Source organism: Atractosteus spatula, chromosome 11 (genome assembly GCF_055471065.1).
Source record: "Atractosteus spatula isolate fAtrSpa1 chromosome 11, fAtrSpa1.hap1, whole genome shotgun sequence".
Lineage (NCBI taxonomy): Eukaryota > Metazoa > Chordata > Actinopteri > Semionotiformes > Lepisosteidae > Atractosteus > Atractosteus spatula.
Genome location: NC_142716.1, coordinates 50,454,706 through 50,468,881, shown reverse-complemented (window position 1 = coordinate 50,468,881; position 14,176 = coordinate 50,454,706). Strand labels below are relative to the sequence as shown.

The window sequence follows — 14,176 nt, the reverse complement described above, 5'->3', positions numbered from 1 at the left end:
TAATTGCTAGATATCACATTCACAAAAAATGGTCTAATGCTTCTCCCTCTTTCAATGTTTATAAAGTAGAAATGCAACATTACTCCATCAAGAACATGAAAAATAACAGGGCAAAAAGTACAATTGATATATATGTAAAATTTTTAATTTGATTAAATTTGTATTCAGATTTGTAAATTTTATCACTGGAAACATCTTGTTCCGAGTCTTTCTTGGCTATTTTTTCGTTTCGTTTCTGTTTTGTTTGTATTATCTGATGTTCAGTGAAGCCTGAAAAGAAAAGGGCAAAAAAAAATCGCGCTCTCAAGAAAACAAAGTGCGCTTTTTGATGGAATATACGGTAGGACAGAGGAACCGGAAGGAAATGTTCCTGCTTTCCCTTTCGAGACGCGAGTGCAGCAGCAGCAGCCCTGCGGCTGTTGGGAGGCGCGATGCGCAGATTCGGCAGAGAGACCATGGAGGCGATCCTGAAGAAAGAGCTGGGCACCTCGACTTTGCGGGCCACTGGAGGCGCAGGAGGCGGGTGTATCAGTGAGGGTCAGAGCTACGATACCGACACCGGCAGGGTGTTTGTCAAAGTAAACCACAGGAGCCAGGTCCTTCGCCAAGTCTTCTCTCAATCCTGTGGCTCATCGCTTCTCGCATATATGTTCGAAAATAGGTTGTTGCTTTAAAGTAGATATGAATAGTTGAGGTAGACGCTTTTTCAGGTCGTCTGAAAAGAGCTCTGTTATTGCTATATTCATTAATATATTTTAAATTAAATTATGCAAGCTCAAAAGGGCGAATCCCATTGAAAAGTGGGAAAGATTTTCTATGAGGGGTCCAAGTCCAGTCTGATTTGCCAGTGGCTTATGTTTCGGCTGATGATCTAATTCTGGGTGCAGTGTGGTTAGCATTGCAGCCTCGCAGCACTGGTTCCTGGGCCACTACCAGTGTGGAGTCCACCGTCCTGTCTGATGCCCGCCCAGAGTGTATGCAGCTTGGCGCCTGTTGCTTGCTGGAATAGGCGCAGGCTCCCCCGTGACCCTGTATTGGAAGACGCAGTTAGAAAATGGGTGGATACAGTATTACATAAATTTTCAATGCACAGATTAATTCTTTACTTTGGATTGTTGCATTCTGTTTTAAACTAAAGTGCATGTGAATGTCCCTGAACTGTCTCGCTAGCATTGCCTGCACTCATCATAATTTAGAGTGTGTCCAAAGTAGAGACCTGGTCCAGTCTGCAGAGCTGCTAGGACTGTATTGTGTGGCTTTTTTGTCGCCAGCAGCCATATCACCCTGCAACTCACAACTGGCAACCTACTGAAGCTAAATGCACTATATAAGTGTATCCAGAAATGCACTATATAAGTGTAAGCAATTATTATTATTATTATTATTATTATTACCATTTGGTAAAAGGTGGAAGCATTGAACCTTTTTGGGTTACCTGTCTCTGCTAATGATCCTGAAACATTTTCTTGTTAGAGCTGCGTGGTTTTCAAAATTGCCAGCCTATGTATGTGATTGATCGTATTCTGAAATTGAGAAAATACTAACACCTCGCTTGTAATCAGTATTGAGTAACCTGTCAACCATAGTGTATAAGAAACTAAAAGAGATATTTTGGACATTGTTTTTGGTACTGTATTTCTATTTTTAAAATTTTAACTTTAAAACTGTGACTCATATTTGGATAAAAAGCTCTAAAAATGTTAAGATCCAATGAAATTATTTCCTGTTTCCATACTGTAAAATACATTTAATTAATTTAATATATCCAATTAGGAAGGTAAGACATGCAATGTATATTAAGTTTCTCTAAAATCATTCTTTGCATCCAAAGGCTAAACTCATGTTTGAAGGAGAAAAGGCGGGTCTAGAAGCCATCCTGCAGACCAGCACTGTCCGAGTCCCCAGACCGCTGAAAGTCATTGAGCTCTCCTCGGGAGGGGCGGTGTTTGTGATGGAGCATTTAGACATGAGGAGTCTGAACAGGTATTCCTTTCCCAGGGTTCCCACATGAATAATTTCCCACCCTTCTACTGAAAATCTTGAATTCACCGTGTTAGGAACATTTATGTTTTTAAGCATTGACACAGTGAGGTGTCACACTGGGCCTATTTTGCAGGTTCTCTGCACAGCTGGGAGAGCAGATGGCAGATCTTCACCTTCACAACCAGGGGTTGAGGGAGAAGATGATCAAGGAGGAACAAACAATAGGTAATGAACAGCAGATATTACATCCTTTAATTAGAGGACATCAGAGTAAAACCACGTTTCTGACAGCCTTTTTTAAAGTGCAAAGTAGTTTCCCATCTCAGTACTTCTAAGCGCCCTCACCTTTCACAGCTACCATTATCCAAATCATGTGATTAAAATTAGGAGCACAGTGTAATGCCACACATGTTGGATGTCAGTGTATGTACTTCAAACCTGCTGTTTTTATCTGCTTGCCCAGGGCAGGGGCCTGGCCACTCTGAAGTCCAGTATGTTGAGAAGTTTGGGTTTCATACAGTGACATGCTGTGGATACATCCCGCAAGTAAGTTGGAGTGCAGAGATGTTAGTTCTTTCGCGGTCTATTTCTGTTCCTCCTCCATTTTACATTCCCTTATATTTTCAGGATGGATACAGGATGATTGGAAGCACCAAGTTCAAAGTTTAGTCTTGCAAAGATTATTGTTTTTCGTTTAGGAGAAAAGTAGTATTTTAATACATGGAAGATGACTTTGTGACTTGCATCAGGAGAAGTCCTCTTTCAGTCCTAAGCAGGGAGAAGGAAGGGAGGAGAGTGTCCGGAATGTGAGGGAGTTTCCCGGTGGGTCCTGGTGCTGTTGTGCCCTCTTACTTCTCAGGACCTGTTCTGTTTCTCTAGGAGAATGACTGGCAGAGTGACTGGGTCACCTTTTTCACTCAGCAGAGGCTCCAGCATCAGCTGAACCTGATTGAAAAAGATTATAATGATAAGGAAGCCAGGGACCTGTGGCCTCAGCTTCAGGTAATTAGTAACAACTGTACCAAATACCAGTCTCTCCGTGAGATTTGGGCTATATAACCCCCTAACAGTAATGTCACATTGTGATGAAATTCAGATGTATACTCATTTTGTAAAATGTACTTTTTATTCAAAGCTGTAATTTTCTATATGAAGGAAGTTGAATGTCAGCAAAAAGAACATGTAAAAATTACATTTTAATGATTGTGTAAGTATTCTGCATCCCTTTCACAGAAATTACTGCTGAGAGTCGTTTTGAACAGTTCTCTGACTAGTTTCCACAGTGGGATGGTGTTTTTTCTGCGTGTTTTTCACAGAATTACTCCAGTTCTGACAAGCTTGCACTGCAGTAGCCCCATATATTTTCCATCAATTTCAGATCAGTCTTTGCTAGGGCTGTCACCTAGTTAAGCCAGTGTGGCTTTGAACTTTTGCTTTGGGTTGTTGTTCTAATAAATTGTGGATTTTCAACACAGTTTTAGATTCCTGGCTGACTCAAGCAGTCTTTTTCACCTATGCTGTGAACCTTTCGTTTCTTACTCAGTCTTGACAAGCTTCTGTGTCCCATCTAAGAGAATCACACCCATAACATGATGCTGCCACTAACACGTTTGGCCTAGGAAGGTGTTGATTGGGTGATGTGCTGAATTTATGCAAAAGATGGAGCTCTTTAAATTTTGACCAAAGTTCATTTTTTGTCTCGTCACATTTCTTCTGCATGTGAAATTTCATTTCAGTGTTTTCAGTAATGATTTCTTTTTTGCTGTCGTCCCATACAGCTGCTATGTGTAGGCACTGGCATATTGTCAATAGATCAATAAGCCCATCTCGGCAAGTTTTTCGAAGTCACTGTTGGCTTTGTTGTCACATTCCTAACCATTTTCTGCTTGTGCAGCTGTTTAGTTTGGATGGGCAGTCTGATCTGATTTAGTGCCAGTTTTTCATGATGGATTTCTCCATAGTTGCGGATTATAATCAAATTTTAAACTTTGACATTTTCTTGTAACCTTCTCCTGATACGGTTTTCTCTAGTATTTTATTTCTGACTTGTTTTGACAGCTTCTCAGTCCTCATAGTTGGTGTGTCATTACACTGTGCGTTGTGGCTTCAGACTGAGGGAACCTACAAGAAAAGACTCTGAAGACTGAGAACATTACACTTATCTTGCAACCTTTCAATTCCCTTTTCTAATTTCACACCTTTTTTCTTATCTTAGCATCCTTAACTGATTTAGGGTTGCCATAGAAAAAAGTTGATTATGTCGTGTAACTTCTAAATGTAGGTTATGTTTGAAAATGTCATGATGTGGGATGTTAGAGGGATGACTACATTTGCAAAGTACTGTATTTCAGTAGTACATTGTAGGCCTGGGCCTACAGTGGCAAATGGACATCTGCTAAAAGCCAGAAATTCAAGGACTTTCCTATCCTGTAATTGTTTGAAATGTGTGATTTTCACCTTTTTTGTGTATGAAGCGTTTAGACTTGATATGACAAAGTGAATGACAAAGATGCTGTAGGAAAGTATTTCTTGGAGGAAGGCCTGCTGACACAACACTACAGCATCTACACACCATTATTCGCAGTTTTCATTTGGTAAATCAGTACACTTGATCTTTAGGTGGGTATCTGCGTCAGCATGCATAGTCTGCAAAGGAACAAGTAAAGGTTTATTCCATGCTGAAAAGAGAAGAGAGAAAACACAACATTTCAACTGTGAAGCCTTCTTCAGGTGTTACTTTATCTTTATCACTACATATGAAACTTAATTTTCTGGTAGAAAGCAAAAAACCCACAGGTCCTTAAACAATTTATACATTACATAGCTAAGCCCTGGTGGTAGTGTCCCATTAGAGATTTGAACCTTCAGCCTTCTGCAAAGTCTGAACCCTAAGAATAAACATGTCAGCAAGCCATCAGTGCAGTTCATGGCCTCCATTCCTCAATCCACCTCTCAGACTCAACTGAAGCTCTTGCAGTTTCCTACGTGACAGCTGTTTACATGCCCAAGATGCCAGTATAGGGGCTTTATTGACACTTTTGACAAGTAGTTATTGGTATTTGTTCAAACTGCTCACACCCTGCAGGGCAGGAAAAAGATTGCCCCAAGGTATTTTACTGTGCATGGTCAGCTCCTGTTGCTGTAGCCCCAATTGTTCAAGAAATAGCAGGGTTGTTACTGACACAGACAAGAAATGCATCGTAATCCAACTGACATTGTTTGGAAGCCTCTACTTAATTATAGTATTTTATTTCTGTATTCCGCTAAGTGAACTATTGCCTTTTAAGTGGTGCAGCAGTGCCCCAGTGTCCCCAGTTTGTTGGCTGCATATGAACGTCAGTCGACCAAAGGTGGTCCTAGCAACTGCACAAGTCTGAGGTTTAGAGTACAGGTAAGAGTATTTGTTCATGTCTGAAGAACATTTTTTAAATCTACTAATAAATCTAGGAATTCAGCCCGAACCAATGAATGATATCTGACTAGTTAATTTAAGTAATCAAGTGAACATTCTATTAGAAATATCCATCCCAGGTGCTAAAAGACTGCCAAATAAAAAATGCTTAAATGTACACCAGGAGGGTAAATCCCAAGGGATGCAAGCTGTTTCTGTTGACACAGAACACCTATAAAAGACACGTACTCCGAGCAGTGCTTAAAAACCAAGCTGTGAATGCAGACCTGTACTTGAGCACTGATGTTTTTTTCAAGCATGGCCTCCCTTCATCTTTTCCAGCGGAAGATCCCACAGCTCTTCAGCGGAGTAGAGGTCATCCCAGCGCTGCTGCACGGGGATCTGTGGGGAGGCAATGTGGCGGAGAGTGGGGAAGGCCCACTGGTATTTGACCCTGCTTCGTTCTATGGGCACTCAGAGTTTGAGCTGGCAATAGCCGGGATGTTTGGTGGATTCAGCAGCTCCTTCTACACTGCCTACCATAATAAAATCCCCAAAGCACCAGGCTTTGACAAGCGGTTGAAATTATACCAGCTGTTCCACTACCTGAACCACTGGAACCACTTTGGCACTGGATACAGGGGCTCCTCACTGAGAGTCATGAAGGATCTGCTGAAGTAGTCTGATGTCAGCCTGCTTCATTCTGGGCATAGAGCTCACTAAACCCAGGCACTGAGCCCCTCACACCATAATCGGTGACAGCAACATTGCAATCACACTTAAAATTCACAAAGCACCATGCATTTCAGTGATTTGATTACATACATTCTTAAAGCTTACTACCTAACTGCAATTCACATGACAAAGAATATTTATACTCCTAACGTTTTAGCCTGAAATAATGTCTGGAAATCATTATAGGTGTTCATAAAGTCTGGAGGAAAGTTTTGGACAAAACGCAGTACAACTGCACTCACTCTTAGGTTCCTGTGGATTTTGAGAAGAGAAACATGGTGAACAAAAAGTAGAAGCGAATGTGTGTGAGTACTGCTGCACCCAGCAGGGGCTTGTGGGCAGCCTGAGACTGGACTGGGCCTTGGGTTCTCTGTGCAGTCCAGATGTTGGGCACTCATGTAGCCCCATTGTCACAGGTGGGCAATTGTCACAGATTGGGGTGCTGCAAAATAATGAGTGCTCATGTTACCCTTACAAACTCCTATACTGTTCATGTACTTAATTTTATTATTTTTTGTTAAAATGCTCCTGGAGAGCATGAGGACAGATAATCATATTAAAGCCCATGAAGAGAATAATTCCATTTACAAAATTGTCTCGTGAAATGAAATGTTGTGACTGACTTTTTATAGAAGATTCAGCAAAACTGCAGTTAATAAGTAGCAGTTTATAGTATTAAGGAAGATAAAAAATTCAAAATGTCAGAAAATCAATGTTAATTTTCATAAATGCTAAAAGACGACAGCAAAAAAATCTGAATCTGATTTAACAATCTGTATCTGTTTAATTTGTTTTAGACACAAAGACAACTTAAAATTATTACCATAAACCATTAGTAATGTAATTGTAGTCTCGATATCTTATAGTGTACTTTGAAGTTATCCATAATAGGAGAGCTCAGGGACAGTGGTATTGACATCTACAAGGAGAATAAAGAATTCTGGGTCTGGCTTCAGACCTCTGCTCTTCCCGTGAGCTCTCCACAGGCTGTGTGACCTTCACAGTGTGTAATGTAAAGAAACATTGCAATACAAGGTATTGCTTCCCTTGAGAATTGTCCTTTTGAAACGTTCTACTTATATATTTAGTAGTTGAAGAAATGCTACTGTGTTTTACACCTTTCTTTTCCAAACCTTAATGTTGACCACTCCATTTTAGCTTTGTTTTTAGTCTTAGTCCATTATGGAGTTTCCAACAAATGTTCAGAAGGGATGACAACAGCCAGGTTCGATTGGCCTCAGCTGTATTTATAGCTGACTCATTTCCTCATGTAAAAAGTAGTGATTTCTAATGATTTCATTTGCTTTCATTTTTTCCCTTAGAAGTGAAATGCAGACCTTTGCTTGGTCAGAGCAATGTCTACAATCTCAATAGTCAAGATGTAATTTAAAAATGAAGTACAGTATGTTATTAACAACCACCTTCAATAAGGTACTACAACACCCCTGTTTGGGGCATAATACTCACATTGCGGTTTGCTGGAAAAGGCGTGATGTGAAAATTGTTGCCAGTAAATGCTGCCTTGTTGCATGAGTAACTAATCCTCTGTGGTGGTCTTGCATCTGTAAAGTGGATCTGGTCAAAAGCTTTGTTTTATACCAGTAGCCCGGTCTCTCACTGGAGAGCTGTGTGATGTCTCCGCCTTGAGTTTGCTTCAGAACAAGCAGCTGATTTGATTACTCTTAAGCTCTTCTCCTGAGAAATGTGTGCAATGCGATACTGAATTCAGATTATTGTTGGTTTTTTTTCAATTTTGTGAAAATTAATATTTTTGCATTAATGATTTTTGATTTGCTATGTATATTGAAATCTAAGAATATACTCTAACTGTATAGAATATAACTAACAATAAAGATGCTATTTAAATCCACTTTTAGTCTTGTATATTGACTATACTGTATTATCGGTACTTTGTAGTGAACTTTAAATACACCAATTATTATTTCATCGACTTCTATTTTCAACCAATTAGTAAAAACGCGCTTTCAGAAATAGGTGTCTGAGACCAGCCTGTTTGTCCCATTTCGCTGTCTGTACATGCTGACTAGTGTAGAGGTTAAAGTTGAAACTCACAATACAAGTCAAGCTACCGGTAACTCTGTTTTCGTTGGACGTTCAGTTCACATGGAAAATTGACATCAAAATGGAAGACTGCAATTGATTGTACTCGCTTAAAAATGATTGCCTTTTCAGTTCTGAACATACCTTAGGCATGCACGGTGAGATCAGTGTCAGTTTCTCTGAATTGAACTGAAAACGGCACTGCTCGTCTGCATAATTAAAAGCGATCCTCGAACAGTTTTTTCGTGCCGATTTCAACTCCTGCGAGAAATAAAATAAACTCAGACGCGGGGCAGAGTTGAACACCGAGATTTGTATCGCTGTCGCCTCTTGCATCTTGCGGAATGGCTTTGCACGACGTAGAAAGCGCAGCCAGCGACGGAGAGGAGCCGGAGGTGGTGGCGCAGGGGTGTGTGCTGGCGGCGTTCAGCGAGGCCGCCGAGACCCGCAGTCTGCTGGGCAGCCTGCCGCAGGTGCAGGGGGACCTGTCCGCCAGAGAGATGACCACTCAGCGCTTCCTGGGTAAGAGCGCTGCTCGGCCGGTCCCCGGTGCTGCAGCACAGCTGCACTTGACTGTGCTCTTCCATTGTCGGTGATCCTGCATTTCATTAAAGAAAACAGATGGGTGTGTTGAAATAAAGCGAGTTTTATGACACTGAATGCTTTCTTATCGGCTTACTATACTGGTATATTCTGTATTCTGAAAAACACCACATATTGTACCAATTTTTGTGTTTCTTAGCGGAAATTATTATAATTAACATGTTTACAACCCAAAGCTTCATATGAAAACTGCTTGAGTGGCTATCTAGGATTACAGGATCCAGGATTGAAGGGGCCTATGAAACAGAAGGAGAAAAGCTAAAGACCTTTGTGACAGACGGCAAACAGGGATACAGGGAGCAGGGATACAGAGAGCAGGGACACAGACACCCGGGCACAGGGAGCAGGGATACAGACATCGGGACACAGGGAGCAGGGACACAGACATCGGGATACAGGGAGCAGGGATACAGACACCACGAGACAGACATCGGGATACAGAGAGCAGGGATACAGACACCCGGACACGGAGCAGGGACACAGACACAGGGAGCAGGAATACAGACACTAACAGATAACAATTATGCTCTTAATTAAATAATTTAGCGAGCTCAGGTGTAACAAAAACTAGAAGACACTGAGCCCTCCAGGAACTGAGTCTGCTACCCCCTGCTAGCATATCCAAGGAATTCAACCAACCAGGATTAAGGCTATTAAATCTTTTGAAATAGTAATGATGTTAAAGTGTTGTTTAGATGTGTAACAGGTGTGCAGCCTGTGCTTGCTTGTGTGGATGTATCTTTGCACTTGAGGTATAGCTCAAGGATCTGTGGGTCTCATTTAAATAGCAGCACCTCACGGTCTAGGAAAAAGTAGACAAGTAATTCAGGTAATTAAGATCTGTGATGAGAACAAGGACACTTTGTTTGCCTTTGTGCAGCAGTAAAGTTATTATTAAATGCTTTCAATAGTTTAAGAATCTACATTTCAGCCTCTCATGTTTACTTTTCTAGTTATAATGGATAAGTACCAGGAACAACCTCATCTCTTGGATCCACATCTAGGTAAGAGTGTTTTTTGTCTTTGTCATTTATAGAAATCAATTATAACATTTTAAGGCTGCTTTATTTAAATACCTGAAATATATTGTTTCTTGTGGTTGTTCACAGTGCATTACCTGTAATTCCTTAGTTCTTTCATCTTATCCTTTGTTCTTTTCTAGTAGTAGACTAGGTATTTTTTTAAAAGTGGAAAATATAGCCTGCATTTCAAAAAGCTATTTAATGTGACACAATTTACACAGGATGCCGTCCAGATCTTATTCGTTAGGTTTATTATTCTTTTCAGTTTAATATCTTTCTGTATAGGTGGTGTCTATATTCATTTGATAAGTTACTTCAAACTTTCTTAAATTATTGTTTGTTTTTGTTAATTTTAAACTAGCTGGAGTAAGACTTTTTTGTTATAAAGATTCTTAAGTATTTTTATCGACATTGTGCCATGATGACACAGTGCTTATGCTTGTTTGTTTTTTATCTCAGAGTGGATGTTAAATCTGTTGTTGGAAATGATACAGAGTGAGAAATCTCCTCCAGCCTTGGTGCATCTGGGTTTTAAATTTGTCTACATCATCTCAAAGGTGAGACGTGTGAGACTGTGTATCAGCACAGTCTGAGGCAGGTAACAGGGGGAACTGCTGATTTCATGAGTTTGCAGAAATGTAGTTATTTAGTAGTGAAGCCTTGCAAGGATTAGTTTGCTCTTTGTTACAACTAATATTGTCAATAGCTTATCCTTCCAATCCTAATGTCAAAGATGCTGCTTTCATACCAACATTTAAGCATTAGCAGTAAAAACATCCTTGATCATTTACTTAACTAATTATCCTTCTCCTGCACTTTTCAATATTTTTGTAGATTCATCAGAAACCATGGGGTGTACTGTGGATTTTAAAGTATCTTTTATTTTTGTGTTGAAAGTCTGTGTAAATCGTAAACGAGACCTGTTTCTGGATAACAGTGCCTGATGCTCCAAAACTTTGTCTCTGCCAGGTGCGCGGTCACAAGATTTTCATGCAGCTCTTTCCTCATGAGGTGTCTGATGTGCAGCCAGTGCTGGACCTGCTCTGCCGCCAGGACCTAAAGGACCATGAAGTGAGCCTGTGTCTTTGGCCTCCTCTCATGCACTCATTTTAAACCACAGCCAAAGAGCACTTTAAAAAAAAAAGTCTGTGTTCATAGTGTAATCCACCATTGACAACATGCAAGGAAATACCACTGCCCCCTTCTGGAACAAGGAGCACTGACAAGATTGTGAGAAAAAAAAATAGTGAAATTATGTAACAGAAGAGGCTGTATCACTGGCCGTTGTCCTGGTTCACTGGAAGTTCTGTGGAGCAAATCAGATGCAGTGCAGTTCTATTTTGTAAATTGTTTTGATTGATTGGTATTATGTAGTGTAAGCAGAAGAAAATAAACAGAAGTAGGCCTCTTTTTGCAGTGCAGATATTACTAAATGAGTTCAAATGAGTTGAGTGAAGAGTGACATGCACAGTATAGTTCACAATGATTTCTAGTTTAATGCTATTTCATACCCTAGCAGTGTATTGTCAGAAGAATTATTAAAGGAGGTAATAATGTGACAATTGTCATAATTGCAGTGAGAAAACAAAGCTCTGGCTGTCCAGAGCACAGACTGTTTCCATGCTCAGTGACATCTGTGATGAGTGTCCTTTGTCCTGGTGTTTTGCAGACCTGGGAGACACGCTACATGCTGCTGCTGTGGCTCTCCATGACGTGTCTCATCCCCTTTGACCTCTCTCGTCTGGACGGCCACCTGGCCAGGGAGCCTGGTCTCGGCCGAGTTCCTGTCATGGACCGCATCCTTGCTGTGGCCAAGGTAGACTGACAGTTTTATTCCTCTGCTTTACTTTGGGATCTTGTGCTGTTCATTTCATAGAGCTCACAGCTGAGTGCTTGCTTGAGGTTTTTTTTTTTGTTACAGTCATACCTGACAGTCAGTGACAAGGCAAGAGATGCTGCAGCTATTCTTGTGTCAAAGTAAGTCCTTCTGGCTCATTTCTATATACATATTTTTAAAAAGCACCATTTTTTAAAAAGAACCATTTTCATCTAGTACACCAGTAAGTACTCTCTCCACATAGCCTGATAAAGTCAATCATTTACAGTTTATTCTTGGTTTGTATGAACATTTCTAGTTGACACAAAGACTAACTAACTCTGACTTCAATTTTAAACCATTGTTCCATTAGTTTGTGCTTCAGATTCTACCTTAATTATTGCCCTTGTATAATGTATCATATCTGACCTGACCAGCAGAGGGCAGGATGGCATTTGGAATGGAGCTCAGAGTGTCACTGTGTCTCACTCCTGGCCCTCATGTCTAGTTTTCATTTCATCTAGTGCTCTTAATTATTTTATTTAGCTCAATTGTTTACTTAATTGGTTACATTTTATTACTGTTTCCTGGTCTTTACTCATTGTGTATTTATAAGTTACAAGTTTATAAGTTTCTTAGTTAAGATCAGTATTAAGGATGGGATGATTTTGAGCTCTTTGAAAGGCTTGTAATAGAATATGATTGGTCTTTTAAATGCATACTTTGACAAGGATTACATAAAATGTCTCTGACAGGACAGTATTTACAGGTTTTTGCATCAGCTACTACAATCTCTACCCATATGGTTTTGGTGCAGAAAATGCAATAATTGTATTTCTCTTTATTGGTGCTATGTTTTGAATCTCTGAACGTTTACAGTGACTTTCAGAACAAGATTGATGAGCCAGGGGGTGTGAATGTTTATGCACACGGAGCTCTGGTGTGTGCAGGTTTTTGCTGGGCCTGCAGTGTCACATCAAGATGCTCTTCCTGCAGGTTCGTGGTTCGCCCTGATGTCAAGCAGAAGCATCTGGCCACCTTCCTTGACTGGAGCCTGTCCTGCATGGCCCAAACCAGCGAGCTGACGATGGAGGGCACAGTGGTGCTGGACGGCATGCTGCAGGCTCTGGTACAGTCACCTCCACATCCGCTCAGCTTCTCACTGAACACTTCTTAAAGCAAGGCTTACCAAGACGCTCTGTTTATATCTGCTTTAATGTGCTTAATATTTTTCTGTAGTGTAACTGTTAATATTAGGTTTCAGAGCAGGTGTACAAAAAGGTCAGTTTTTCCAAATCACTTATCCAGGTAGAGTCTTGTGAATTAAGCGGTCCAGTAAAACTGTATTGATTTCATGCTAGATCTTGTTTTAAAATTGATTTCCTGAAATGTAAGTACAGGGATTGGCATAGAATAATTCACGTGGTCTATCTGATCCACTACAGTAAACAAATGTGACTTTTGGATAATGTTTGAGAAGCTTTGCCATATCTAATCACAAATAAGAGAAGGCCATTCAACCACTGGTGAATATTGTGATTCTTAATAATCAGTATCAGATTATGAGGAATATGATAACTCGGGTAACTAACTTAGTAAAGCAGACAGTTAACCCTCATACTGGTGTCATTAGCATTTTTGTTTTTATAAATATAAAAGTCTTTCCAAACTTATTTTGATTGTGAAAGGGTGTAAGATACATCAGTTGTGTAGTGTAACTTAACTTAATAATAATAGCTTACACTTATATAGCGCTTTTCTGGACACTCCACTCAAAGCGCTTTACAGGTAATGGGGACTCCCCTCCACCACCACCAATGTGCAGCCCCACCTGGATGATGCGACGGCAGCCATAGTGCGCCAGAACGCTCACCACACATCAGCTATCAGTGGGGAGGAGAGCAGAGTAATGAAGTGAATTCATAGATGGGGATTATTAGGAGGCCATGATTGGTAAAGGCCAATGGGAAATTTGGCCAGGACACCAGGGTTACACCCCTACTCTTTTCGAGAAACGCCCTGGGATTTTTAATGACCACAGAGAGTCAAGACCTCGGTTTTACGTCTCATCCGAAGGAAGGATCTTGGAGGTCCTTTGTGGTTTCTCACTTTCTGTTTCGGTTCACAAGGCCCAGCCCACTCGGCAGATGTTGCTCAGTTGTGTTGGCTGTTCGTGCTCTTTCCTGCCCTGCAGTAAGGACAGGGCTTCTTCCCAAGCATTTCCGGATTCCAGACTGTAGGTGAAAGATGCATCTCCAAATGCCTGTGAATTCCAAGAAAACCTGGTGTGCAAACAAGAACCATGTTTTATTTTTTCAGTCTTCAAGCCACATTATTAATGATCATCTGTGGTGACTTAGGAACTGCAGCCATTGTATTCTGAAACAGTCATCTTAGCATGGTTGCATCCAGCCATAGACAGTAGACTTTTGTGTGGGTCCTAGGCTGGCACTGAGTGGCGTTTTATCAGATCTTAACAAATGTAGAGTTTTGGTTCCACCGTCAAACATATAGAGATCCTAGGTTTAGTCCTTAGTTAAGATGTGCATTTTGTTATTGCAGTTC

At 40.6% G+C, this 14,176-nt stretch overlaps 2 protein-coding genes across 7 annotated transcripts in view; both read left to right on the top strand.

The window, feature by feature from the left end:
- Positions 1–384: 384 nt before the first annotated feature.
- On the top strand, positions 385–7,979 carry fn3krp (fructosamine 3 kinase related protein). Of its 6 annotated transcripts, none has more exons than XM_088926744.1 (6): positions 385–1,058; positions 1,832–1,983; positions 2,117–2,208; positions 2,447–2,529; positions 2,863–2,985; positions 5,717–7,979. In XM_088926744.1, exons 1-6 carry the CDS (start codon positions 960–962, stop codon positions 6,053–6,055), a joined length of 888 nt encoding a protein of 295 aa, XP_088782870.1. In that variant the 5' UTR covers positions 385–959; the 3' UTR covers positions 6,056–7,979. The 6 variants fall into 6 exon arrangements, with proteins under 6 accessions (XP_088782870.1, XP_088782869.1, XP_088782868.1 ...); XM_088926743.1 differs by having other exon boundaries at positions 389–578; XM_088926742.1 differs by having other exon boundaries at positions 389–596.
- A 194-nt stretch (positions 7,980–8,173) lies between these two features.
- Positions 8,174–14,176, top strand: part of tbcd (tubulin folding cofactor D) — a 55,792-nt gene continuing 49,789 nt past the window's right edge. The window contains exons 1-7 of the mRNA XM_088926799.1: positions 8,174–8,692; positions 9,727–9,777; positions 10,255–10,352; positions 10,765–10,866; positions 11,465–11,611; positions 11,717–11,772; positions 12,608–12,740. Coding sequence (XP_088782925.1) covers positions 8,515–8,692; positions 9,727–9,777; positions 10,255–10,352; positions 10,765–10,866; positions 11,465–11,611; positions 11,717–11,772; positions 12,608–12,740 — 765 coding nt within the window. The 5' untranslated portion in view covers positions 8,174–8,514. The remainder of the gene's footprint in view (positions 8,693–9,726; positions 9,778–10,254; positions 10,353–10,764; positions 10,867–11,464; positions 11,612–11,716; positions 11,773–12,607; positions 12,741–14,176) is intronic.